Source organism: Macaca mulatta, chromosome 14 (genome assembly GCF_049350105.2).
Source record: "Macaca mulatta isolate MMU2019108-1 chromosome 14, T2T-MMU8v2.0, whole genome shotgun sequence".
Lineage (NCBI taxonomy): Eukaryota > Metazoa > Chordata > Mammalia > Primates > Cercopithecidae > Macaca > Macaca mulatta.
In genome coordinates, this window is record NC_133419.1 from 69888608 (window position 1) to 69916451 (window position 27844).

The window sequence follows — 27844 nt, forward strand, 5'->3', positions numbered from 1 at the left end:
TAGGAAAATTCCTTTGCGCAGATCAGGCCCCTGGATTGGTGAGTGAATCCTAACCGTGTCTTTCCTGGCCTGCCTTCACTCTTCTCCCCAGACTCACTACTTCTGCACTGGTGTCTGAAGGTGTATTGAGTGACTTTGTGGAGGGCAGAAGTAGGAAGTCTTTGGGACAAAACTGAATTTACCTTGGTGAGTTTAACTTATCTGAAAAGCTGTTCGGGATGGGGAAAAGACACCGTTCACAGACGTCCTGCTGCCAGAGCTGACTGAGGGGAATAGAGCTGCCTGGTGGGCAGGCAGATTTGAAAGAAGGGAGAGCCTTAAAATGAAGCGCTTTGTTTCCTGGAAGGCTGGTTATTTTTCCACGCTGACTCTCTCGCCATCCCCTCTCTATTCTATAATTTTTTATTGAACTTTGCTGTAGAGAGCCAGATTTCTCTTTCAGTGCCTTCTCCCAACAAGGGCAAAGACAGGGGCCTTGGAACCCTAATGATTTAATGCCTATCAGTGTGCTAATGTAGTGTTTCTGCATAACTCTACAGGTCAGCTCTCATCACCTGGGCCTGTCTCTGTGGCATCACCTTGGTGGTGTGACAGCTGTCCAGCTCTGTAGCCCTGTCATTGTCACTGGTAAACGGAGTTATTTCCCTAGTTCATATTGGTTACAAAGATAATGGCAAAAAAAGGCAAGCAGGTTTTATTTCTTGCTGGGAGTGGAGAATAAGAGAACTCCTTCTCTAAAGCCCCCTCCCCCGAAACAGTGGGAAGCATGGGCTTTAAAAGAACTCTGCATGGGAAGAGAAAGGAGTGTTAGCCTGCAGGGTGAAGCTCCAGTTGTGCCACCTCTGTTTATAAACACATGTCTTCATACAACACATGCCACAAAGTGGTGGAGATTTTCTTGTTTGCTGTCGGGGTGGGATAACACTCTAGTGATATGTTAATGATCCAAAGGCAATGAGGGATTGTCTGTTCCAGTTTACGCAGGTTTGGGGGTCTAATTTCCCCCTTGGATCTGGTCGGGGTGAAGATATGGACCATGCTGGGCAGTCTGGCTTCTTTAAGCAGCTTTGTCTATACATAAAAGGAATAAAGAAAACCATTAAGAAAAATAACTTTCCCAGTTATTTCATCAGGGCTTCCCTGGTGACAGCATCTGTTTACCCTTACTAGGCACCAAGTCCAGACTCAGGGAACAACTGGATTTCCTTAAAAATCATTAACCTTGCTCCTCCCTCTCCTTGGGCCGTATGTGCCCTGCAAAAGCAGAGCTTAGGTGAGATACAAAGAGCAGCAGAAGCATGTGAAGGAATACCCAGAGATGGCACCGTTTCTAACTTTTAATAAACAAAATGAGTACTTGTGTAAACCAAAAATAAAATTCTGTGGCCCCTAGCCACCTGAATGGACTTTCTCAGCCAGGCTGCTCTTAAAATGTAACCTGAAAGACTGATTCAGGCCATGACAGGAAACGCAAGTGGGACCTGACTCATTATTCCTCTCCAGCATGAACTTCAACATAGACCCTAAGTCTGGTAAGAAACATTTCAGTCTATTCTCTCTGAAGCCTGATACCCTAAGGCTGCATCTGCACAGTAAGAACTTTGGTCTCCACAGTTGCTTATCTGAACTCAGACATTTCCTTTCTATTGATCCCAGGTCTTTAGATAAAGACAATTGTCAACCAGAGTCTTTCTTAAATGTATTTGATTGAAGTATCTTGTCTCCTTAAAATATATGAAACCAAGCTACACCCCAACCAGCTTGGACACATGTTCTTAGGATCTCCTGAGGGCTGTGTCATGGGGCATCGTCACTCATATTTGGCACAGAATAAATCTCTTCAAAATATTTTACAGAGTTTGACCCTTTTCATCGACACTTGGTTGATGTTAATGATATCAGATGTCAGAAGTGGTGTGATAACAGGATCCTGAGACACATGAGAGAGGGAGTCTCTCTCATGGGGACCCTCTGTATTCAACTCCAAATGTCCTTCCCATGAAAGATATAGCTGCACTTAAGCTAATTCAAGCTTATATGGAAGACTCCAGGCAAAACTGTTTCCTCATCCCAACTTCCCTTCATCTGACCAAATCTTACTGCCTTAAGGTTGATTTTGGAGAGCTCACCTCTGCTTCATGTTTCTTGTCCCTGCTTCTGGTGATAAATCAGTGTTTGGCACCCATCTTCTGAACTCATACAGAATACCTTTCTGGTGGCATTGTAAACCAAAGAAACTAATGGAAGGGGGCCTCACTCAATTTGGATGTTTATTTTGCCAGGGTTGAGGACATGCCTAGGAAAAAGGAGCATAAAATCACAGGAACATCTGTGATTCATGCTTTTTCCAAAGGGGGTTTGAGGACTTCAGTATTTAAAGGGGAAAGAGAAAAGAAAAAAATGGAGGAGAGTCGATAAAAGAAGCAAAAGGTTACATTCTTTTGAGGCTTTAGCTAGCGTTAGCTGAAGCCATAATTTACATGTTAAAGGAGGGCTTGGAGGAGTAATCAATTATGCACTGTCTCCCACTCAGTGAATCTGCATTTTTACAAAAGATAAACAGGGAGTAGCAGAAACAGTCAAACATGCATTTGTCTCAGGTGAGCTGAGGGATGATTTATCCTCTGTCTTTGTCCCATACTAGTGAAGATAAGCTTGCTAATTGACATTGTCAGGGTGAAATTCAACAGATCTCCATTTCAGAGTAAAGACCTTGGGGCCCACAAGAAATTTCCTTGTGAGCAAATTGTGAGGGAAGCCACCTGGGAGGTATGTGGCTTTGCAGCTATGGTATCTTTGCAGCTATCTAGGAACAAAATATTATAGAAGGTGGCCCAATTCCCAAGCTTTAGTATTCCCTTTGGCATAGTGAGTTTGGGGCCCCAGATTGTTATTTTCGTTTCAAACCATATATTTCAAGATTTTAGAACTGACTCGATAATCTTCGGCTTCTATTTTTTTATTTTGCTGGTATGGTGGGGAGTATACCATTAAATGGTTGTGATACTGTGAAATACGTTTGGTCTTCATCACTAAACCTAGCATACATCTCCTACAATTCTTGAATCTGCAAAGTGGTAAGTGTCTTTTTGTATGATAATTAATCAATTAATGGCTGGCAGCCCCTCGGTAGCTTCAGGAGTGGGGGTCCTCGCCAGAAAGACTAAGGCAGAAAATGAGGGTTGGGACTTTCAGCTCAACCCACCAACCTCTGGGGAGAAGAGAGGGGCTAAAGGTTAAGTTGTACTGATAGCCAGTGATTTAATCTATTATACCAATGTAATGATGCCTCCATGAAAACCTAAAAGGACAGGGTTCAATAAGGTTCCAAATAGCTGAACACTTGGAGGTTTCTGGAGCGTAGTGTGCCTGCTGAGGGCAGGGAAGCTCCATGCCCCTTCTCTCATGTGTCAGCCTATGCCTCTATCTGTATACTTTGTGATGTCCTTCATAATAAACCAGTACATATAAAGGGGAGAACCCTGACTTATAGCCAGTCAGGCAGAAGCACAGGTAAAACAAGCTGAGTCTTGGAGTTGGCATCAGAAGTTGGGGAGCAGTCTGTGGGCCCAAGCCTTCAGCCTGTGGAATCTGATGCTCTCTCCAGGTATAGTGTCAGAATTGAATTAGAAGACACCCCATTGGAGTTTGCTGCTGAAAGAAGGCCTCCTTCTAGTTTTGGGAAAAACTCTCGCAAATTTGATCACAGACGTCTTCTGTGTTGATTGTTTACTGAGAGTATAGGCTATGCTGAGTTTCTTTGTTTCCTACACAGTACTATGGATACAGCTCTGACTGGAGGAACACCAGGTTTTTGGTCTTGGCGCCGATAGGATTAATGACACGGACACACGTGGAGTGATTTTAAGGAGCGAAAAGTTTAATAGGCAAGAAGGAAGGAAGGAAGAAGAAAACAGCTCCCCCAAATAGAGACAGGGGAAGGGGGGATTTGGCAAAGAGAAAAACCTCTCGTGTGGTGGAAAAGTGGCTGCTTATACTAGGAGGCTGGAGGAGGTGGTGTCTGATTTGCATAGAACTCAGGGGATTGGTTTGACCAGGCATGTCATTCGTGTGACTCGGGAAAAAACTGGCCCTCTCAGCCTAGCCTTTCAATATGCAAATGCAGGGCACCACAATGTTTTACACATGGTGGGGATACGTGGTGGCATCTATATTGCCAGGCACTTACTGGGGCAAGGAAGAAGATGGTGGGAATCACCAGGTTTGGATGGACCCAGTTTCTAATGGCCAGCATTTGCATATTACAGCTTGCTGGCCCAGCTCGAAGAGCTGGGGCTTTTCTGCTAGACAAATGTTTCTGGAGCTGCTTTAAAACAAACGAAAACTTCCCAAGGACCCCTTTTCCTCTCTATCTGCCTAAAATAATTTCTTAATAAATCCTATAACAGTATTAGATGATATTGCTTAGCAAATGAATCTCAGTACAATTTCATTTTTCCCACCTATGTATGAAAGGTGATGCCTTCCCATATAACATCAGTAATTTGCAGCTATATTATGCTTAGAGAAACAGTTTTACCCCGGTCACAGGAGAAGAAAATTCTGTCTATATGCATATTGCTTGGATTTTACAAAAACTTGTTATTGTCTTGTAATGTCTTTGTTGCTTGTGTTTAGCTGTCACCTCTAGGACATGTTGAATTTACATTTTCATGATCTCAGATGTCAGAAGGTCCATGTGTAAGGTGCAATAACCTGACATGTATGGCAGGTTGCTGGCCTGAGAGATACCAGGCAGATAATTGTGTTCCCATCTCAACCTCCCTGACTGCTGTGCAGCCCTTGGGTCACTGCTTAGGTAGTGGCGGGGTTAGCCCCATGTGTGAAAATTCTGGTCCCGCTGCATATTCCTCTTACTATGTCTGTTATGGCAGCAGTTACTTTGACATGGGCTCCTTGTAATATCACATCAAACATAAATTTCACAGCCTCATGGCAGAAGGCAGTCTCCGTTCCTCTCTCCCGTAGGCTCTTGATGCATCTCAGTGCTGATGCAATTTTTAATGGAATAAAAGATAAATGGAGTCCTCACTCTCATGTTTGGATCACAACTTGAGTCATAAACAAGGCTAGACATTATCATATGATTTAAACCTCTGATCTTGCTATTTATCAGAGCCTGATACAGGCCAATGTCCCTGAAGCATAACAGTATATGCCGTTGGCCCATTTTCAGTATCTATACCAATGGATGGATTGTGCCTCCATCCCACCTTCATTCAGCCTTGTTCTTTATGTCCTTCACAGATGATGGGAGCAGTGTACAGTTTTTGTAGGTCTGAATTTATCTCCATATAGCCTTTATAACATTTCTCTCTTTTTCAGAGCAAGGGAAAGACTCATCAGCTGTCTCATAGTGGAGATCTTTGTTTTACCATGAACCCTTGACAGCCAGCAACACATCAGTATCCATTAATGTCTTCTCTTACCTTGTTTTTAGCTTTACAGTTCCATTTACCTGGAACTCCTGACAGCCCTTGATCCTAGATTGAGGCCACAGGGTCATTACTGAACCCAGGTCTGTCAGTCAACATCTCTGAGCCACCACTCTGTGATATTTCCCTGACTGAACAACAGCAGCAGTTTCCAATCTGATTTGCAGTTTCCCTTGCGGGAGATAATAGCCCTAAACTAGCCAGGTTCGTGTAGTTCAGCCAGGGTATGCAGGACAGAAGAACCATGTGGCACAGCCTCCTCAGATGAGTTCTCAGTGAGAGTCCCTAGGGTAGTACAGGAGGTATTATCTCTATCATGTGAGTTTTTTAAGAAATGAAACTGGCTGGATGTGTGTGAAACTGCTGTAGGTTAGATAAGCTTAGTACCCCAAAGGACTGATTATCTTGTGAAAGCTCAGGAGAACAGTTCTCAGGGACTTAAAAAAGGGACATACCTGGTTCTGTGGTGGAAAATGAGGTCTGTTCCTACCAACTGGAATTTAAGATCTATATACAGCCTTCCTAGTCCAAATCTGCTTTATATATCAGAATATAATTACTATCAATATACTATTGTACTATACTATTACTATATATTTCTATTACAGAATATATTGCTGTCAATAACAGCCTCATGTAGGCTAGCAAGACAGCTGACATTTCACTCTATTGTAACCCAATAAATTTCCCAGAAGAAAACAATACCAGAAGGATAAGCTAGTATCATCTTTATAGGAGAAAAGAGCTCAAGCCTGATATTAACCCTTTGTTCCCACATGTGTAGTCTAGTTCCCAACACTGTTCCTTTTATCTCGATTTATCTCTCACTCTCATTTGCTCTCCATTTCCTCCATCACCTTGTCCTGCAAGCTGTCATCAGCTCTCTCCTATATCCTAACTAATCTTCCCCCTTGCACACTAGATCTGTCTAACCTTTTGCAACCCATGCTCAAAGTTAATGATGTCCCCACTTCTGCTGATTGAGACTGATAACTTTAATGGACAGTTGACACTAATAATTTTTCCTCGCTCTTTTTTTTTCTTTTGAGACGGAGTTTCGCTCTTGTTTCCCAGGCCGGAGTGCAATGGCGCGATCTTGGGTCACCACAACCTCCACCTCCAGGGTTCAAGTGATTCTCCTGCCTCAGCCTCCCGAGTAGCTGGGATTATAGGCATGCGCCACCAGGCCTGGCTAATTTTGTGTTTTTAGTAGAGGCGTGGTTTCTCTGTGTTGGTCAGACTGGTCTTGAACTCCCGATCTCAGGTGATCTGCCCACCCCGGCCTCCCAAAGTGGTGGGATTACACGTGTGAGCCACCGCGCCCAGCCTAATTTTTCCTCGCTCTTAAGAAAGAGTTCCCAAATGTTATGTCATTTGGGATGTGTCACATTTTCTGATCCCTGTAATACTAAAAGTCTAACAGGTCTGTGCACAATACGCACCATAATAGGTCTGTGCACAAGAGGAAAATGGCAACTTAAAACCCTTAGATGTTGCATTTTCCATGAACAAGTTATTCATATATGTAATTTCTTCTACTAATACATTTGCCCTGCTCTCATCCTACGTTTTCTCATATCACGCTTCAGTTAAACCTTTATGTTTTCAATTAGTAATTCTTGGATAACCCTTGCTTCGCTTCATTATTTGACTTATCAAGAGCACTTACCTCTCTCTAGTAGTATTCATCACATCTGCTATTTTGTATATATATGGCTGATCATTTAGTTTACTATAAAGTTTTAGGTGAATGCCAAGTTTACAGTAGATTAAACACCACGTTAATCTTTGTCTTGATTGTGGTCCAGTTGCTAGCATATAATCAATCTTCAACAATAATTTGTCAAATTGTGGCAGGCCAAGTTTCACTAACGCAGGCCTCCATAACAACTGTTTCAGCACTAACTGAGTGTTAAGTTACTTTTTTTTTTTTTTTTCTTCAGACAGAGCCTTGCTCTGTTGCCTAGGCTGGAATGTAGTGGTATGATCTCAGCTCATTGCAACCCCCACCTTCCAGGTTGAAGCAATTCTCCTGCCTCAGCCACCCAAGTAGCTGGGATTACGGGCACCCACCACCAAGCCCAGCTAATTTTTGTATTTTTAGTAGAGACAGAATTTCACCATGTTGGCCAAGCTGGTCTTGAACTCCCTGCCTCAGGTGATCTGCCTGCCTCAGTCTCTCAAAGTGCTAGGATTACAAGCGTGAGCCACCACACCTGACTGGTTAAGTTAAATATTAAAAGCTGAGGCCAGGCGCGGCGTCTCACGCCTGTAATCCCAGCATTTCGGGTGGCCGAGGCAGGCGGATCACAAGGTCAGGATTTCGAGACCAGCCTGGCCAATATGGTGAAAACCCGTTTCTACCAAAAATACAAAAATTAGCCGGGTGTGGTGGTGCGTGCCTGTGGTCCCAGCGGCTCGGGAGGCTGAGGCAGAGGAGTCGCTTGAACCTGGGAGGTGGATGTTGCGGTGAGCCGAGATTGAGCCATTGCATTCCAGCCTGGGCAAAAGAGCAAGACTCCGTCTCAAAAAATAAATAAATAAATAAAAGCTGATAGAGCCAGTGCCCTTATACAAAGACTGGAATATAACAGAAGCCCACCGAGAGTTTTGCCCAGACCTTTCCTGGGCCTTGAAGCATGACAAGATAACGAAGGAATCGATTAGGACCTGTTTAGGATTTAAAAAGTTGTATGGGGGTCTGAAGGAACTCCCCAAACCTTAATGATTTAGCAGGAGAGACAAGATAAGGATAATCACCCCAGCAGCTGGACCCATCTAGATTAAGTAAATTTACTGAGGCTCCAGAGGAAGGTCTTTAAAACTCAGACCTTAGTTACAGATTAGAAGAAGAAGTTATATCACTTATGTTTTTAGATGAATGCACAACTATACCTAGACATATAGCTTAGAAGGTATATAAGCTCTGGAAAACTTTGTAATTTTGAGTCGGTCTGGCAATATTTTCTAGGCCTTCTCTGTGTGTGCAGTTACAGAAATAAAAACTCCCTTCTTTCCCAGTAAATCTGCATCTTGTTATTGGGCCGCGAGAATAAGCAGCCGACCCTTCGTTTGGTCCAGGAACAAAATCATGTCATCTAATATTTTAAGACTTCTCTCTCAAGACTGATATCCATTTCCTCTGTGTTTCTAGTTTTCAAGTCTCTGACATGTGTGATCCACTATTTATCATTACTTTCTACACTATGTCCATACCTTTAGGCTCCCATAAATATCCTTGGCAAACTTTCAGGACGAGACTCCCCAGAACCTTCCAGCTGTTGTGGATTCCTCTACTTCCACACCCCAATTGCTCTGAGTATTAATTGAATATGTGCCATTATCTCCATTTGTCATCAATTAACCAAAAGAGTAGCAAAGAGGCCACTGAAAGAGGACCCTGAATACGGGGTCATCTCAGGTCACCATATTGAAGATAAATAATTTTTGTAAATCACTTATTATGTCAATTTATAAATTTGATGAAACAGTCATTCACTCTACTGATAATAAGAGCAATCATTGCAAATGTACAGTGAGTGGTGAGATTTGTTATACTGCATATAAGGTAGTCAGAGCAGGTATTTTTGATAATACAACATGTAAGGAGAGAATTTAATAAAATCATACTAACATCAGAGAAACATTTCATGCTGAGAGAAGAGCAAATGTGAAAGCCCTGAGGCATAAATGATTTGGTGATTGTAATATTGAGGATGTGTTTTGGCTTGGGAAAGAAAAGCCCTGAGAGATGATGGGTCACACAAAGATCTTGGTAGAAAAGACCTCAGTCTGTTTTCTGTTCATTGAAAATAAAGAAAAATGATAACCAATGCACAGATAAGAACAGAATTTGTCATATGACACGAACTGGGAGTAAAGTATTTAAGGTGATTACAAAAAGACCTTATTACCAGGTAACCAAACATGTTTTCTTATTTCTCCCCCTTTTTTTTTTGTCCTTAACTATTTTCATCTTGCCCATTTTCTAATTGTGCACAATCAATATCCTTTCTATTTCTACCTTTCTTACTTAGTCCCATTTTAACCTTCCCTATCATGCAGGGATCTGTGAACAAGACGAACCTCAGCAGCCAGGACAGGCAGGAGCAGTGGAGAAGCTGCTATGGCTTCTGGAATCCTGCTTAATGTAAAGGAGGAGGTGACCTGTCCCATCTGCCTGGAACTCCTGACAGAACCCCTGAGTCTGCACTGCGGCCACAGCTTCTGCCAAGCGTGCATCACTGCGAACCACAAGAAGTCCATGCTATACAAAGAAGGAGAGAGAAGCTGCCCTGTGTGCCGGATCAGTTACCAGCCTGAGAACATACAGCCTAATCGGCATGTAGCCAACATAGTGGAGAAGCTCAGGGAGGTCAAGTTGAGCCCAGAAGAGGGGCAGAAGGTTGATCACTGTGCACGCCATGGAGAGAAACTCCTACTCTTCTGTCAGGAGGACAGCAAGGTCATTTGCTGGCTTTGTGAGCGGTCTCAGGAGCACCGTGGTCACCACACTTTCCTCATGGAGGAGGTTGCCCAGGAGTACCATGTAAGAGACTGGGATGGAAGGAAGAGAGGGCAGAAAATGGGACCTGATGGAAAATTTTCACTTTGCCTTTGACATTAATTGCCTTGTCATCATAGACCTGAGGCCTGGGATTATTTTTTTCATGCTATGCTTAACTTCTGAGGCTTGAAGGACGGTTTTTTGCATTTCACCCAGTTATTGGAGAATAATCCTAGAGTATATATTCCTGGCCAGGAGTAAATATTTTGTACCTTGGGTTAGATGGGTAGAGATTTGGTGTCCAAGAAAAGCTCTGATTACCCCTTTCAGCAGGAGAGTAACTGGAGTGGGTTGAGATGTAAGTTCTTTCCTTGCTGCAGGATCAGATTTTTCTTCTAGGACAAAAAGAATCAGTCTACTCATGGTGAGGAGATGGGGAGGTCTATTACCTGAGATGTAGGGAGCATATTCGCCAATGTAAGTTTTCTTCCAAGTCATGGATTCTCATTGCCATTCTCACAGTTTCTGCAAATTTGCTTCTTCTGAGCTCAACCTGATTTCACGTTTATACTCTACCTAGGTGCTGAGAAAGCTCATAGCTTGACTATGGTGTGATTCCTTTCTCACAGGTGAAGCTCCAGACAGCTCTGGAGATGCTGAGGCAGAAGCAGCAGGAAGCTGAAAAGTTGGAAGCTGACATCAGAGAAGAGAAAGCTTCCTGGAAGGCAAGAGGATGGGGTTCCCAAAGGAGTTAGCTAGAAATCTGGGCAGGACCATGGGAAGGAGCTTTTTTCCTCTTTATTCCCTGACACTTGATAAGTCCAGATGTCATTTGATTAGTCCTCTTCATTCTTTCCCTGATGGGGTGTGGTGGCTGGGGAGTAAATATGCCATAATGAACACAGACATCTTTAGGGAGCTGTTTACATGAAGGATCTCTCTGGTAAGGATGGCTAGTGAATCCTGCATTCTATTTTTGTGCTACTTTCTGAGTCCATGACTCTACTTTGGGAAGACATTTGGCAGTGGCTCATGATTCTGTCCTCAATGTCCAACTTTTGGCAGGGAGTTTGAGCTTGGGCTGATAAAAGTAATATAGGCAGGCATGAGTGTCCTGGACAGCTGCGTGAAAGGCAAGCTACATCCAGGTAACCCATTTTGACTCAGAATGAACCTCAACATACCCATTCAAGGTCATTGTTTTAAAATGTCATGAAGGAAAAGAAATAGGAAAATCAGCTTTCCTAAGACCTACTCTCCTGCTACTGTGTCCCCCCTTGTGAAAACTCCCCAAAAGAAACAGTTCTTTGTCTGACTAACAGCCTCTGCCTGGTAGACTGAGTGCCCCTTTCTCTTCTCATCTCTGAAGATTCAAATAGACTACGACAAAACCAACGTCTCGGCAGACTTTGAGCAACTGAGAGAGATCCTGGACTGGGAGGAGAGCAATGAGCTGCAGAACCTGGAGAAGGAGGAAGAAGACATTCTGAAAAGCCTTACGAAGTCTGAAACGGAGATGGTGCAGCAGACCCAGTACATGAGAGAGCTCATCTCAGAACTGGAGCATCGGTTGCAGGGGTCAATGATGGATCTACTGCAGGTAAAAAGGGGAAAGAAGCCTGAGCATTGAGATTAAAGAAAAGTGAAGGCTATTTCCTTTTCTGTGTTGCTGTGCTCTTTCTAATACTAACAGTGTTCCCTGCAGGACCGCTTTTCTGAATCAGTTGCTGAAGTTATAGGAATAATTGAATGTAGAAGTAACAAGAGATAATCCCATTTTTATTAATTTATCCCAGAGCAGTACACAAATTTGACATAGTAGAGATGATCAATTAGCTCTAGTTATGTTTGATGGGTTCCTATTCTCTGTAATCCAGTGTTGAGCCCTTATCAGTGCAGTTTTCATTGCTTAGCTTAGCCACTGGCAAACAAATACACGTCAAAATACAAGATGCTTTTTATTGTTTCCCTTCATGAAATTAATTGAGACTTTTTCCTCTTTATTTTCCGGAAAAAAAATAAATAACTGCTATCATCTTCTTTATATGCTGAATAGAATTCACTAGTAAAGGTCGGGCACGGTAGATCATGACGTCAGGAGATCGAGACCATCCTGGCTAACACGGTGAAACCCCGTCTCTACTAAAAATACAAAAAATTAGCCAGGTGTGGTGGCAAGTGCCTGTAGTCCCAGCTACTTGGGAGGCTGAGGCAGGAGAATGGCGTGAAGCCGGGAGACGGAGTTTGCAGTGAGCCAAGATGGCGCCACTGCACTCCAGCCTGGGTGACAGTGCAAGATTCCATCTCAAAAAAAAAAAAACAACGAAAACTGCTCTCATCCCCATTTTCATGATGTTAACTGTAATTGTTAACTATAATTGCCACATTGTGCAATAGAGCTCTTAAAGATAGTCTTCTTTTCATTCTGAAGTTGGTATCCTTTTACCGACATCGGCCTGAACTCTCCCTACACCCCAGCTCCTGGAAACCCATCTTCCACTCTCTACTTTTATGAGCTCAACTATTTTTTACATCTACATACTAAGTGATATTATACAGTATTTGTCTTTCTGTTCCTGACTTATTTTACTTAAAGTCCTCCATGGTGTGAGATAGTCTTCTGCATATGGCTATCCAGTTGTTCCAATACAGTGTATCGAAGAGACTGTCCTTCCCTCAATGAATGCTGTTACCACTGTCAAAAACTAACTGATCATAAAGGTATGAATTTTTTTCTGGGTTACTATACTGTTCCATTGGTCTATGTGTCTGTTTCTAATGCTAGCACTATACTGTTTAGATTACTATAGCTTTATAATATATTTTGAAGTCAGGTATGATGCTTCCAGCATTATTCTTTTTGTTCAGGATTTCTTTGGTGATTTAGGGTCTTTTCTGGTCTCATACAAACTTGAGGGGTTTTTTTTTGTATCTATTTTTGTAAGAAATGTCAGAATTTCAGTAAGGATTGCATGGAATCTGTAGATTACTTTGGGTAACATGTACATTTAAGGATATTACAACTAGACTACCACCATATTACAACTCATCATTACAGCAGCCTTAGAGCAGGCTTATAAGAGGTCCTAAAGGGAGTGCTAAACATGGAATAGAAAGAACAACTGATACAAAAAAAAAACACACACACACACTAACGCACATAACCTACAGACAATATAAAACAAGTACACAATCAAGTCTACCTAACAGCCAACGAACAGCATAATGTCACATATCAATACTAACCCAGAATGTAAATGAACTCAATCCCCTACTTAAAAGACATAAAGTGGCAAAAGGAATAAAAAGATAAGACTCAACCCAGTCTGCTGTCTTCAAGAGACCCATCTCACATGTAATGACACCCACAGGCTCAAAGCAAGGGAGTGGAGAAAGACCTAATGGAAATGGAAAACAAAACGGAGCAGGAGTAGCTATTCTTATATCAGATAAAACATACTTTTTAAACAATGACAACTAAGGACAAAAAAGAGCAAACATGATAAAGGGTATCATTCAACAGGAAGACTTAACCATCTTAAATATATATGCACCATAGGTGGGAACACTCAGATTCACAAAACAAGCTTTTCTTCACCGGAGAAAAGACTTAGACGACCTCACAATAATACTGGGAGACATCAACATTTCACTGAAAGCATTAGACAGATCATCAAGGCAGAAAACTAACAAAGAAACTCTGGACTTAAACATGACCCCTGACCAACTGGATCTAATACACATCTACAGAATACTTCATGAAACAACCACAGAAAACACATTTTTCTCATCTGGACCAGAACATATTCTATCATCAGTCACATGTTGGGTCATAAAGCAAGTCTCAATATATTAAACAAACAAACAAACAAACAAACACTGGCCAGGCACGGCGGCTCACGCCTGTAATCCCAGCACTTTGGGAGGCCGAGGCGGGCGGATCACGAGGTCAAGAGATCGAGACCGTTCTGGCCAACATGGTGAAACCCCGTCTCTACTAAAAATACAAAAATTAGCCAGGCATGGTAGCGGGCGCCTGTAGTCCCAGCTACTCAGGAGGCTGAGGCAGGAGAATGGCGTGAACCCGGGAGGCGGAGGTTGCAGTGAGCCAAGATTGTGCCACTGCACTCCAGCCTGGGCGACAGAGCGAGACTCCGTCTCAAAAAAAAAAAAAAAAAAAAAGAAATCAATATCAAGGAGACCTCTCAAAACTACACAAATACATGCAAATTAAACAACTTGCTCCTTAACAACTCCTGAGTGAATACTGACATTAAGGCAGGAATCAAAAAATTATTTGAAAACTATAAAAATAAGAACAAAACTTACAAAAATCTCTGGCATGCAGCTAAAACAATTAAGAGGAAACTTTATAGCACAAAGCACCTTCATTAAAGAGTTAGAAAGATTTCAAATTAACAATCTAACTTTCCATCTAGAAGAATGAGAAAGAAAAGAATGAACCATTCCTCCAAGGTAGCGGAAGAAAATAAATAAGTAAAACTGGAGAAGAACTGAATAAAACTGAGGCACAAAAACCCATGCAAAAGATTACTGAAGCTAACAGTTTGTTCTTCAAAAGAATAAACAAAACTGGGTTTTCAAATTTGTTGTTTCCTTATGTTTATGTCTATACGTTTGCAGAAGGACATAATTTAGTTTCTGTGCACTGGCTTTGTTTGTTTTCCGAGATTCTAGGCATACTGTCTGCTATGGTTCAAGGGCAAGCTTGCTGCTTCAGCGTTCAGGCAGGGTGGCCCAGAGTCAGGAGGTGGCCAGGCCTGGCAGCTGACTCTACGGAGTTGGACCTATAGCCTGGGTCCATGACAGTGAGCCTAGAGCCTGTATCTCTGGGGGCTATCCTGAATCCTCAATTCACAGGTCTTGATCTGATACTGCAGCGGGCCTTGAGCTAAAGTTAGCAGAATCTGGCCAGTTCATGGCCTCTGATCTGGCACTAGGGTCCACTGGGAGTGGACCTGGATCCTAAGTATACTGGAGCCCAGTCTAGACTTTAGGTCCTCTGGAGCCTGGGTCAACAGTGACCCTCCTGGTGCTGGAGCCAGTGTTTAGTCTGGGTTTGCTAAGGCAAGTCCGGAGCCCAAGATCACAGGCACTGACCTGGTGCCTGGAGCCTCTGTCCCTTGGTGCTAGAATAGAAGCTGATTGTGCAGGTGCTATCCTAGAGCTTAGGTCCACAAGTGCAGACCTGGGTCCTGAGGCCTCAGGGGCTGGCCTGGAACAAGGATACACAGTAGCAGAGCTGGAGCTGGATGCAGTCCAGCAATGTGTTCTATTTGGACAGGCTTTACGTTCGGTGTGCTGGAGCAGGCCTGGATTCTGAGTCTGCTGGCTCATGGACTCACAGGATCAAGCCTGGAGGGTAAGGCCATGGGGGACTGGCCTGGCACTGAACAGGCCTGGAGCCTGTGTTCTCAAATACCTACCTGGTGTTTGTGGCCAAGGGTGCTGAGCTGGCACTGTAGTGGGACTGAAGCCTGGAGCCATAGGGGATGTTGTGGTGTTGGGTGGGCCTGTGTCATATGTCTGCAGGAGCTAAGCTGAAGGATGTGTCTGCAGGTACCCATGATGACTAATACTGTGGAAGTCAGTGTGATGCTGTGGCAGACTTAAAGCCTGGGGCCATGGAGACCAGTTGGATACTGGAGGCAGTTTGGAGCCTGGGGCCACTGGGGAAAGCCTGAACCTAGGCCGTGCTACAAGGCTGATTCTGTGGGGGCTGACCTGGCACCAGGGCCAGTATGCACCCTGGGGTAAACCTGGCTCTGGGGCAGGATTATAGACCGAGTCCATTGGGCAGGACTTGAGCCTGAGGCTGCGGGATACTGTGTGGCATAGGGTTGGGCTTGGAGATTTGGTCCGTGGGTACTGGCCTATAGCCTGTATATGCAGGGACTGAACTGAAGGCTAGGTTCAGAATTGTCAGCCTGATAACTAGGGATACAGGGCTAGATCTGGTGCTGGTATGGGCCAGAAGCCTGTGGCCATCAGGGCCTGAGGTCAGCCTGGCTGTGGGGCCAATCTGGAGCCTGAGGCTATTGGACTGTCCTAAAACTGAGATTGGTCCTACCACTGAGGGCAACCTGGCATTTAGATGGCCCATAGACTGAGTCCACTGCACAGATCTGGAGCCTAGGGCTGTGAGATACAGCCTGGAGGCTTATCCGTAGGTACCAGTCTGGAGTCTGATGCCTTCAGACCTGCCAGACAGGGTTTTACTAGATTGAACCCAGTGTTAGGGCCTGAGGTAAATTTTGGTGCTGATTTTCCCCTCTTTCTCCTGGGGGGGTTACCTCTTACATGCTGTGCTGCCTAGAATTGTAAGAGGGGTGAAATGGAAAATGTAAAACTGTCCTTCCTACATTTTTCCATGAGTGTTTTTCTTATTTCTGTGCTATACCCAGATGCTGTAAGCTCCTACTCTATTTCTTAGTTCTGGTGAGGTGTTTTAGTTCTTGGATGGTGGTTTAAATTGTTTTTGCGAGGAGACAACTGCTAGAGACTCCTATGATACTATTTTGCTGACACCCATCTGCAATTCCTTTCATTTCTATCTACAGCACACACACTTATGTCTCCTCTTTTATTCCTGATTTTGGTGATTTTGTTTTCTCTCCCTTTTTTGTCCTTTCAGTTATAATTGGGTTAATTTTATTAACTTTTACGAGGTTAAAAAGGCTTTTTGCTACATTGATTTTTATCTTTTTTTAAGCTTTCTATATCGTTTCTGCTCTGATCTTTATTATTTCATCTTTTTCATTGAGTTTTTTGTTGTTGTTCCTTTCCTAATGTCCTAAGGTGAAATCTTAGATGCTGTGAAATCTTTTTTTTCTGATATAGTGTTTATTCAGTGAATTGCTTTAACTGTATCTCATACATTTTAATTTTTGAGTTTTCATTCAGCTCAATGTATTTTCTAATTTTCTTTGTGATTTTTTGGTTTTCTCTTGGGTTATTCAGAAAAGTAGTGTTTAATTTTAAAGCATTTAAGAATTTTTAAAATGTTTCTTCTGCTGTGGATTTCAAATCCCGTTCCTTGGTAATCAGATAACTTGTATCATTTGTTAATGTATTAAAACTTAATGGTATGGAACATTACATGAGCAGGAAAATGTTTTATATGCATTTGAAAAGAATATGTATTTTGCACTCATTTGCTGAAATAATCTAAAGATGTCCATTAAGTCAAGCTAACTGATAGTGTTGTCTTCTATATCCTTTATGGTTTTTATACTAGCTTTTCAATTAATTACTGAAAGTAAATTATTGAAATCTTCACCAGTTGTTACTGAGTTGTCTGTTTTCCATTTTTTAATTCTTTATATATTGTTTTTAGTATTTTGAAGCTCTGTTGTTAAGTGAAGATACACTAATATTGTTATTTCCTCTTGACATATTGAAACTTTCTTTCATTATGAAATATTCCTGTTATTCTCACTTAGCAGTTCTTGCCTTAAAGTATCTTTGGTCTAATATTAATATATCTACTTGAGTTGTCTTATGGTTAAAGCTTTCATAGTATATATATTTTATTTCTACTTTGGGTTTATTTATGCCTTTGAATCTAATATGTGCTCTTCTATAGGTAGTGATAACTGAATCTTCTTCTTTGCCCAGTCTGTCTGACAGTCTCTGACTTTCCATTTGGGTTTTCATTATAACATTTAATGCAATTATTGATACAGTTTTACTTAAATTTACTATTTTGCTATTTGTTTTCTGTATTTCTGCTGTCTTTTTTGATGTTGTTATCTTCTGCATCCTTAACTGGCTTCGTTTGTGTTAAATAAATATTCTCCAATGTCTATTTTTAGTTTTTCTCTTTTTCAGCTGTATGACATTAGTATTCTTCCTAGTGGTTGCTTTAATGATTACAATATGCATCTTGTCCTATCACAGCCAGCTTCTGATTAATGGTAACTTAATTCCGGTAAAATACAGAAACTTTCCTTCAGTATTGCTTCATTTTCTTCATCTTTGGTTATCATTTTGTCATATATCTCACATGCATATATGTTATAACCTATTAATATAGTATTGAGTTACTTTGTAATAAACTTAATGTCTTTTGAAGTTATTAAGAAAATACTTTGGGAAATAAACTATAGATTCTTTTATCTTAACTCACATTTTATAGTATTACCATTTTGTTTAGGTTGAGTAAATCTTTGGAGGAAATTAATTTCAACTGAAGAAAATTTAAAAAATATTTGGGAAGAAATATTTATGGGAAGAAATATTTTGCAGGAGCTCACACCTGTAATCCCAGCAATTTGGGAGGCTGGGGCAGGTGGATCACCTGAGGTCAGGAGTTCAAGATCAGCTGGCCAACATGCAGAAACTCCATCTCTACTAAAAATGCAAAAATTAGCTGGGCATAGTGGCACGTGCCTGTAATCCCACCTACTTGAGAAACTGAGGCAGGAGAATCACTTGAACCTGGGAGGCAGAGGTTACAGTGAGTTGAGATGGTGCCACTGCACTCCAGCCTGAACAGAGCCAGACTCCGTCTCAAAAAAAAAAAAAAGAAAAAAAAGGAAAAAACATTTTTTCTTCCATCTTCCAGCAACAAATTCTCTCAGTCTTCATCTGAGAATATTTTTTCTTCATATTTGAAGAAAATTTTTGCTTTATATGGAGTTTGGAGTTGACAGCTTCTTTTAGTGCTTTCAATAAGTCAATCTAGTCTTTTCTGTCATCTATTATTATTTAGATGAGAAGTCAGCTATTAACCATATTGAAAGCATTCCTTATATAATGATTAATTTTTCTCTTGCTCCTTTAATTTTTTCTTTGCTTTGATTGTAGCCTTTGGAAATTTTTCTATGATATATGGATCTCATTAGTTATTTAACTTGGGGTTCATTGAACACAGATGAATATATTAACATAGATGAAATATTAATTTTTATAGAATTTAAACTATTTTTCCCCAATTATTCTTTTCTACTTGAAAATGTAGCAACATACATGTAATAGGTCTTAAAACAGGTTTTAGAAATCTTTTCCTCTCTTCTTTCCTTCTGGAAGACCTATTACATGTACATTGCTACATTGCTACATTGTGACATCTGACATGTCTTTGAGGCTATTTTTGTTTTTTAAGTCTTTTTTCTCTCTGTTCTTTAAATGAGAAAATTTTTATTGATGCAGCTTTTCAGGTTCAACGATCTTTTTGTGTGCTGTGGAGCACTTTTAGCAAATATTTCATTATTGTTATTTTACTTAAAATTTTCAGAATTTTTATTTCCTTATTATTTCTCTCTCTCAAGCGTATCTATTTTTTTGAGTCATTGTTTTTATACTTCAATCCTTTAAGCATAGTTCTCCTTAGTTTTTTAACCTATTTGCAATAGTTGCTTTGAAGTCTTTATCTTCTAGTTCCAACATCTGGGGTCACTTGAGGATATTTTCAATTTATTGTTTTGGGGTTTTTGTGTGTGTGTGTGTGTGTGTGTGTGTTTTAAATCCCCCGAGCTGTGGTATTCTATCTTGTTCCTTTGTATTTGTATACATTTCTTTTGTAAATATAAAATATATATATATATATTTTAGACAGAGTCTCACTCTGTCGCCCATGCTAGTATGTAGTAGTGCGATCTTGACTCACTATAGCCTTGACCTCCTGAACTCAAGCAATCCCCTCACCTCAGTCCCCAGAGTAGCTGTGACCATAGCTCCACACTACCATGCTCACCTAATTTTTGTATTTTTTGTAGAGATGGGATTTCACCATGTTGCCCAGGTTGGTTTCAATCCACTTGCCTCAGCCTCCCAAAGTCCTGGGATTACAGGAATAAGCCACTGCAGCTGGTCAAAATGTACATATTTGTTACTTTGTAGTTTCTGAGATTTCCCATCCTCTAGTCTCTACCCAGCAAGAAGTGTTTCTGTATCTTCATTTAGTTACTTCCTTATGGTTGCTACTGTCTCTGCTGTGTTTAAAGAAAACTCAAATATAATTTTTAAGTTTGACATCCTAGCTCGAATAGAAGTTATGTTCAATCCCCTCAAGGCAGTAAGGCTTCTGTCCTCTCCTGATGAATCTGTGCTTGGGTTAGTGAGATTGTCCAAATTAATTCAAAGTTAAGGCTGTTTTGAAATCTGCTACAATTTACTCACTGATATGTTGTTTCACTTATCCTTTCCATATGTGTGTGTCTTTAGCATGGCCAGGGTTGCATATAACTTACTTCTAGTTAAGTTAATATATGTAATTCCTGTTGTTTCCAGCCACAATGCAGTAGTGCTTTTAAGATGGGCATCTGGGCTGGGCGCAGTGGCTCGTGCCTGTAATCTTAGCACTTTGGGAGGCGGAGTCGGGCGGATCACGTCAGGAGATGGAGATCATCCTGGCTAACACGGTGAAACTTTGTCTCTACTTAAAAAAAAAAAAAATTAGCTGAGCGTGGTGGCGGGAGCCTGTAGTCCCAGCTACTGGGGAGGCTGAGACAGGAGAATGGCGTGAACCTAGGAGGCAGAGTTTGCAGTGAGCCGAGATCGTGCCACTACACTCCAGCCTGGGCGACAGAGTGAGACTCCGTCTCAAAAAAAAAAAGAAAAAAAAAAAAAAAAAAGATGGGCACCTAATCCAACACAGACAAATGCCACGCAAGCCTAAAAGTTTTTTATGTTAAAACTTAGAAGTTCTCCTTTCTGCTGGGGTTTGTATCAGGAGAGTTACATTTCCTTCATGTACAGAGAATAAACTCAATGTAGAGGAATAAGTAGAATTTGGAGAAGGACATTGATCACATTTTTGTTTTTTGTTTTCAGATGGAGTCTCACTCTGTCGCCCAGGCTGGAGTGCAGTGGCATGATCTTGGATAACTGCAACCTCTGCCTCCTGGGTTCAAACAATTCTTGTGCTGCAGCCTCCCGAGTAGCTGGGATTATATAGGCATGCATATTTTTTGAAGAGACAGGATTTCACCAGATTGGCCAGGCTGGTCTCGATCTCCTGACCTCAACTAATCTGCTCGCCTTAGCCTCCCAAAGTTCTGGGATCACAGGTGGGAGTCACTGTGCTCGGCCCATAGACCAGATCTTGATGACAAGGTTTGAGTTTCAAAATTCAGCTATGACTGAAGTTGTAATTGCCCTTTCCAAAATCCTTTTCACCATTTAATCCAGTTTTATTTGGTTTATGTTACATACAACATAAAAGTACCAATACAAAAAAGCAAAACTATTTGATTGTATGTGTAGATCCAGCTATTGGCTTTGTTCTTGAAAAAAAATCTATGTGGAAAAGTTATGTCTGGCATAAAGGAGACCAAAGACATTTCATTCGTCCATATCTGCTAAAACAAAACAATATTTGTGATAAAGAGCAGTAGATGACCTAAAACCATTAAGAATGTAGACTAGGCCGGGCGCGGTGACTCAAGCCTGTAATCCCAGCACTTTGGGAGGCCGAGACGGGTGGATCACGAGGTCAGGAGATCGAGACCATCCTGGCTAACACGGTGAAACCCCGTCTCTACTAAAAAAATACAAAAAACTAGCCGGGCGAGGTGGCGGGCAACTGTAGTCCCAGCTACTCGGGAGGCTGAGGCAGGAGAATGGCATAAACCCAGGAGGCAGAGCTTGCAGTGAGCTGAGATCCGGCCACTGCACTCCAGCCTGGGCCACAAAGCGAGACTCCGTCTCAAAAAAAAAAAAAAAAAAAAAAAAAAAAAAGAATGTAGACTAGCCAGGTGCAGTGGCTCACGCCTGTAATCCCAGCACTTTGGGAGGCTGAGGCAGGCGGATTGCCTGAGGTTGGGAGTTCGGCACCAGCCCGACCAACATGGAGAAACTCCGTCTTTACTAAAAATACAAAAATTAGCCGGGCCTGGTGGCGCACACCTGTAATCCCAGCTACTCAGGAGGCTGAGGCAGGAGAATCGCTTGAACCGAGGAGGTAGAGGTTGCGGTGAGCCGAGATTGCACCATTGCACTCCAGCCTGGGAAACAAGAGTGAAACCCTGTCTCAAAAAAAAAAAAAAAAAGAAAAGAAAAGAAAAGAAAAAATAGAACGTACGCCAAACTGACCTGGTAGAGACTAGAGTTCAGAGTAAATGTAGTTTTTAGGACAATGACTGAGTAGATATTAGTAATATTATGGACAATGTGGTATAAGAGAGAAGACAGTATGGTTCGTGTTATATAATAAAAATTCTTAGTTGTTGATCCTTGTTGCTCCTTCACTACTGAATACATTAAACTGCATTTAAGTGACAAACCTGGGTAAAAGTAGAGAAATCAATTGCATATATGTGTGTCAAACTTAAGGAAGTAAATGAAGTCAGTTACAGTTCATGTCTAAAATGAAGAGAGCAACCTTAAAAAGTACGTAGGCCGGGTATCATGGCTCACGCCTGTAATCTCAGCACTTTGGGAGGCCGAGGCAGGTGGATCACTTGAGGTCAGGAGTTCAAGACCAGCCTGACCAACATGGTGAAACCCCGTTTCTACTAAAAACACAAAAAATAGCCAGGCATTGTGGTGGGCGCCAGTAATCACAGTTACTCGGGAGGCTGAGGCAGGAGAATGGCTTGAACCCAGGAGGTGGAAGTTGCAGTGAGCTGAGATCACGCCACTGCTCTCCAGCATGGGCAACAAAGTGAGACTCCTTCGGCCGGGCGCGGTGGCTCAAGCCTGTAATCCCAGCACTTTGGGAGGCCGAGACGGGCGGATCACGAGGTCAGGAGATCGAGACCATCCTGACTAACACGGTGAAACCCCGTCTCTACTAAAAAATACAAAAAACTAGCTGGGCGAGGTGGTGGGCGCCTGTAGTCCCAGCTACTCGGGAGGCTGAGGCAGGAGAATGGCGTAAACCCGGGAGGCGGAGCTTGCAGTGAGCCGAGATCCGGCCACTGCACTCCAGCCTGGGTGACAGAGCAAGACTCCGTCTCAAAAAAAAAAAAAAAAAAGAAAAGAAAAAGAAGAAAGAAGGAAGGAAAGAAAAGAAAAGAGAAGAGAAGAAAAGATCTACACTTGTTTCGTACACTTGTTTGCTTATAACCTCAGCAAAAGCCACATAAACATCTTGAGCACTATTATTCATTCATCTTTGATTCTTCAAAACGTGACATAATGCCTGCAGAATAAGTTTATATATAAGCTTTGTTGTTTATTTTTGTGATTTTGTTTTTGTTTAGAAATGGGGTCTTACTCTGCAACCCAGACTGGAGTGCAGTAGTGTGATCCTAGCTCAATGCAGCCTCAATCAAACTTCTGGGCTAAAGAAATTCTCCCACCTCGGCTTCCCAAGTAGTTGGGACTACAGGTTCATGCCACTATGCTTGGCTAATTTTTTTGTTTTATTTTTTGTAGAGATGGGGTCATGCCATGTTGCATAGGCTGTATATCTGTTTAAGAAATCAAAGAAGCACTAATTATTTAAATCATTTCATGGAGAGCCATATACGTTTGGAGAAAAAAACAATTGGCAGTCACTTCTTTCCCTTCTAAACATGTCCCATCTGCAGAAACCAGAAACCTCTTCCACAAGGATGAAAGCTATTTCTGCTTTTAAGGGAACTTGAAAACCTCACATGAGTCTTCTGGGATGATTGCCCTGAGTCTTATCTGTGCTTTTTTGTCTTTCACACTGTCACCATCTCCATTCTCAGCACATTAGGGACTGGGGGAAATATGATGAAGCTTTCTAAGTGAGGAGAGACTATTTATTTCTTAATTGATGTTTTCTCTCTTCTTCCCAGGGTGTGGATGGCATCATTAAAAGGTATGTGTGGGAGGACAGAGATGGTCCTTTTGTGCAGTGAGGAGAGATTTATAGCCATTAGAATTGTCCTAGGTTTAATTAGAATAAAACATCTCCCAGGGCAGAAAAATTTTGATATTGTTGTATCATAAATTTCTGGTCACAAATCAGCATTTGAATGTTCTGTAACTATTAAGAATAGCCCAGATTTGGCCAGGTGTGGTGACTCAAGCCTATAATCCCAGCACTTTGGGACGCCGAGGCAGGCAGATCAGGAGTTTGAGACCAGCCTGGCCAACATGGCAAAACCCTGTCTGTATAAAAAAAAAAAAAAATACAAAAATTAGGGGGATGTGATGGCACACGTCTGTAATCCCAGCTATTTGGGAGGCTGAGGCATGAGAATTGCTTGAATCTGGGAGGCAGAGGTTGCAGTGAGCCAAGACCGTGCCACTGCACTCCAGTCTGGGTGACAAAGTGAGAGTCTGTCTTAGAAAAATCAATAAAATTAAAGAAAATTAAAGAAAAAAAAAGGAATAGACCAGATTCTATGGCAGAAAATTTGAGTGGTGGAGACTCAGTGTGGGTCAGTAGTGGTTTCAGGGATAAGGTGTTGCAGTATCAGACCCCTGTGCCATCACTATTTTACTACCTACATCTAGTTCTGTTTCTGTATTTAATAGGTACTTGACTTATTTTGGAAGGGCCATATCTTCTTTTTCTGCCATATACCCCTAATTGTACATTGGGACAATTCCCACGTTTATATTTTCCTCCTGGAAAAAGACCAGTTCCTTCTTCATTTATATTTAGATTTCCAAAATCAGATGTTTATTTGTGGAATAATATTTCAAAATAATATTCTGGATAATATGTGGTCATGGTACAAAGAATTGATCCATCTCAGTTGCACTCTTTAGAAGAGCATAAAAAGCTGCTATTCTTGTGTCTAAAATCGCATACCTCGGGGGTATCAAGTTCTTTCTAACCACATGAAATTCAGGCTAGTACGTTTGGTGCACATAATATCTCATTTGCCAAGTGTTTGTAATGTTTCCCAGAAATCTGAAACCCTAGCTGTTATCTGAGTACCTCCCTGCTGAGAATAGCTTTGAAAGTCTTAGGCCTCTCCAAACAGGACTCCTCTCTTGATATGTCTCAGACACCCAGGAGCCAGGTTCGCCAGGTTCTGCAACCTCCCTTTCTAACCATCTCCCTGGGAACTCACATACATAGCGATGATGTTTCCACACATTAAATGTTAGGGTTTCTTCTGTAAGGCACCAAAGTTTTGTTTTGTTTTAAAATCCTCCTTTTTTTTTTTTTTTTTTTATGTTATATGAGTTTAAAAATGTAGACAGGGAGAGGTTAATTATTTCATTTTAGAAGGAAGACACTGTGCTTCTGAGAGGTTAAACTCTTCCCACGTTCTCACAGAAAGTAAGTGGGAAGGTAAACAGGAGAATATTTTGTTTGCCATCAGGGTCAAGAGTGTGCACTCTCCCTTCTCGGGATCCCCAAGAAGAGAGTTCACTGCATCAATGGGCTGAAATGATAGGGAATCAGGGGTGTTCCAGGGACACAAGGTCAGAGGTTTGGAAGCATTTTTTTTTTCTTTTTTAACTCTTAGGATTGAGAACATGACCTTGAAGAAGCCAAAAACTTTTCACAAAAATCAAAGGAGAGTGTTTCGAGCTCCTGATCTGAAAGGAATGCTAGACATGTTTAGAGGTGAGGAGAGCTGGATCGACAACAGGGTTGTGGAATTCATGTGGTGTCAGGGTGCTAAATGGGGAAGAGGGTGCAGTTTCCAAATACGGATAGAGGGTATAGAGGAGGATGGATATTGTCTGCTGCTGATGGGATTATATTTAATGGGAAACGGCTAGGTGGCTGCTTCATCCCATCATTCAGCAATTTACTGCCCTAATATAGGGCATACTTTTCCAAATCTGGAGACAAAGTGAATTTCAGTGCTGACTCCTTTGCTTGTATTCAATATTATGTATTTTTATAATTTCAGAGCTAACAGATGCCCGACGCTACTGGGGTAAGGAGAAATCACATTATCATCAGCCACCCTGTGGCTTATCATTATTATTATCTTTATCTTTTAGAATTTTATATTCTCTGTTAGGTCTCGTGTTTTAAGATTTATGATTCTCCTTCCAACACATAAATAACTTACCCCTCCTTATAACTTCTGAACAAGTTTCCTCCCAGTTTTCTCTCAAGTCTTTATCAAGATTTCTCTCATATCACAAATAAAGTCACATTATATCCCCTAACTGACCTGTTAATTTTTCTACAGTTGATGTGACACTGGCTCCAAACAACATTTCGCATGCTGTCATTGCTGAAGATAAGAGACAAGTGAGCTCTCGGAACCCACAGATAATGTATCAGTCACCAGGGACATTATTTCAGTCACTCACGAATTTCAATTATTGTACTGGCGTCCTGGGCTCCCAAAGTATCACATCAGGGAAGCATTACTGGGAGGTAGATGTGTCCAAGAAAAGTGCTTGGATCCTGGGGGTATGTGCTGGCTTCCAATCCGATGCAATGTATAATATTGAACAAAATGAAAATTATCAACCTAAATATGGCTACTGGGTTATAGGATTACAGGAAGGAGTTAAATATAGTGTTTTCCAGGATGGTTCCTTACATACTCCTTTTGCTCCTTTCATTGTGCCCCTCTCTGTGATTATTTGTCCTGATCGTGTTGGAGTTTTCGTAGACTATGAGGCTTGCACTGTCTCATTCTTCAATATCACAAACCATGGATTTCTCATCTATAAGTTTTCTCAGTGTTCTTTTTCTAAGCCTGTATTTCCATATTTAAATCCCAGAAAATGTACAGTCCCCATGACTCTGTGCTCACCAAGCTCTTGAACCTTCTTACACACTCAGCCCCTTGTGTACAGCACCTCTTGTCCATGTGCATCTCATACACCTGAACTCAGTTGCATCATTTTAACCATCTTTTCCTTGCTGTCTCTATTCTTTCTATTTGAACGTCCTGCACTCATCAGTAAAATGTGATAATTATCTTGTGCCATATTCTCCCCAATATTTTATTGACATTTGATAGCAATTGTTTTCATCATTTTCCATACTCCCAAGGAAAACTGACCTATACCTCATAAAATGAGACCACTATTTAGGTATTACTTCTGCCAAATATTTATCATCCAGTTGCCTCTGACACTGACTAAGAAGATGAAAAAAAGCTTTTCAACAGCCTTTCTATATCATCGTGTGATAGTTGTTCACCAATGAATGAGTCCTTAGTCCTGTGTCAGTTTACCCTTGATGCCCTTATTTGTGAAAGAGTTAAAGAGAAAATATCATAAATGGTATACTCTAAGTGTAGAGGTTTTGTATCTAGAGGATCTGAGTTCAACTCCTGTCTCTCCATATACTAGCAGTATAACTGTGAATAGCATACTTAAATGGCTGTACTTCTTTTCTTTTCTTTCTTTTTTTTTTTTTTTGAGATGGAGTTTTGCTCTCATTCCTCAGGCTGAAGTGAAATGGTGCGATCTCGGCTCACTGCAACCTCCGCTTCCCAGATTCAAGCAATTCTCCTACCTCAGCCTCCCAAGTTGCTGGGATTAGAGGCGCCCACCACCACCCCCGGCTAAATTTGTATTTTACTAGAGACGGGGTTTCCCCATGTTGTGTTGGTTAGGCTCGTCTAAAACTCCTGACCTCAGGTGATCCACCCGCCTCGGCCTGCCAAAGTGCTGGGATTACAGGCATGAGCTACCGCGCCCAGCCTGTGCTTATTTTCTTAAAATAATTTTTGTATTAAAAACTTCACATTAAATAAGTCCTAATGTTTTATTGCATAGTAGGGTGACTAGAGTTAACAATAACATTTTGCATATATTTTGAAGTAGCTAGAAGAGAGGATTTTGAAAGTTCTCAACACGAAGAAATGACACATATTTGAGGTGATGGATATGCTAATTACCCTGGTTTGATTATTACACAATGTATACATGTGTCAAAACATCACACTATACCACATAAATATGTACATTTATTATTTGTCAATTAAAAGCAAAATAAAACAAAAAACCTTCATCTAATACTTTGGATCATTGTGAAAAAATAAATTCCTGAAGTATAAAGCAT

The 27844-nt window shown here is 41.5% G+C and overlaps 1 protein-coding gene and 1 long non-coding RNA gene across 2 annotated transcripts; both read left to right on the top strand.

The window, feature by feature from the left end:
* Nucleotides 1-27844, top strand: TRIM5 (tripartite motif containing 5; the record flags this gene model as incomplete). Its single annotated transcript, NM_001032910.1, is given in 8 exon segments — nucleotides 1-186; nucleotides 9522-10005; nucleotides 10593-10688; nucleotides 11333-11563; nucleotides 23697-23719; nucleotides 25329-25429; nucleotides 25722-25748; nucleotides 26010-27844. Coding segments are annotated over 7 exon segments (1488 nt in total). The 3' UTR covers nucleotides 26597-27844.
* LOC144334321 (uncharacterized) lies at nucleotides 20516-22015 on the top strand. Its single transcript, XR_013404057.1, has 2 exons — nucleotides 20516-21354; nucleotides 21680-22015. It is a non-coding gene; the product is annotated as an uncharacterized LOC144334321 (long non-coding RNA).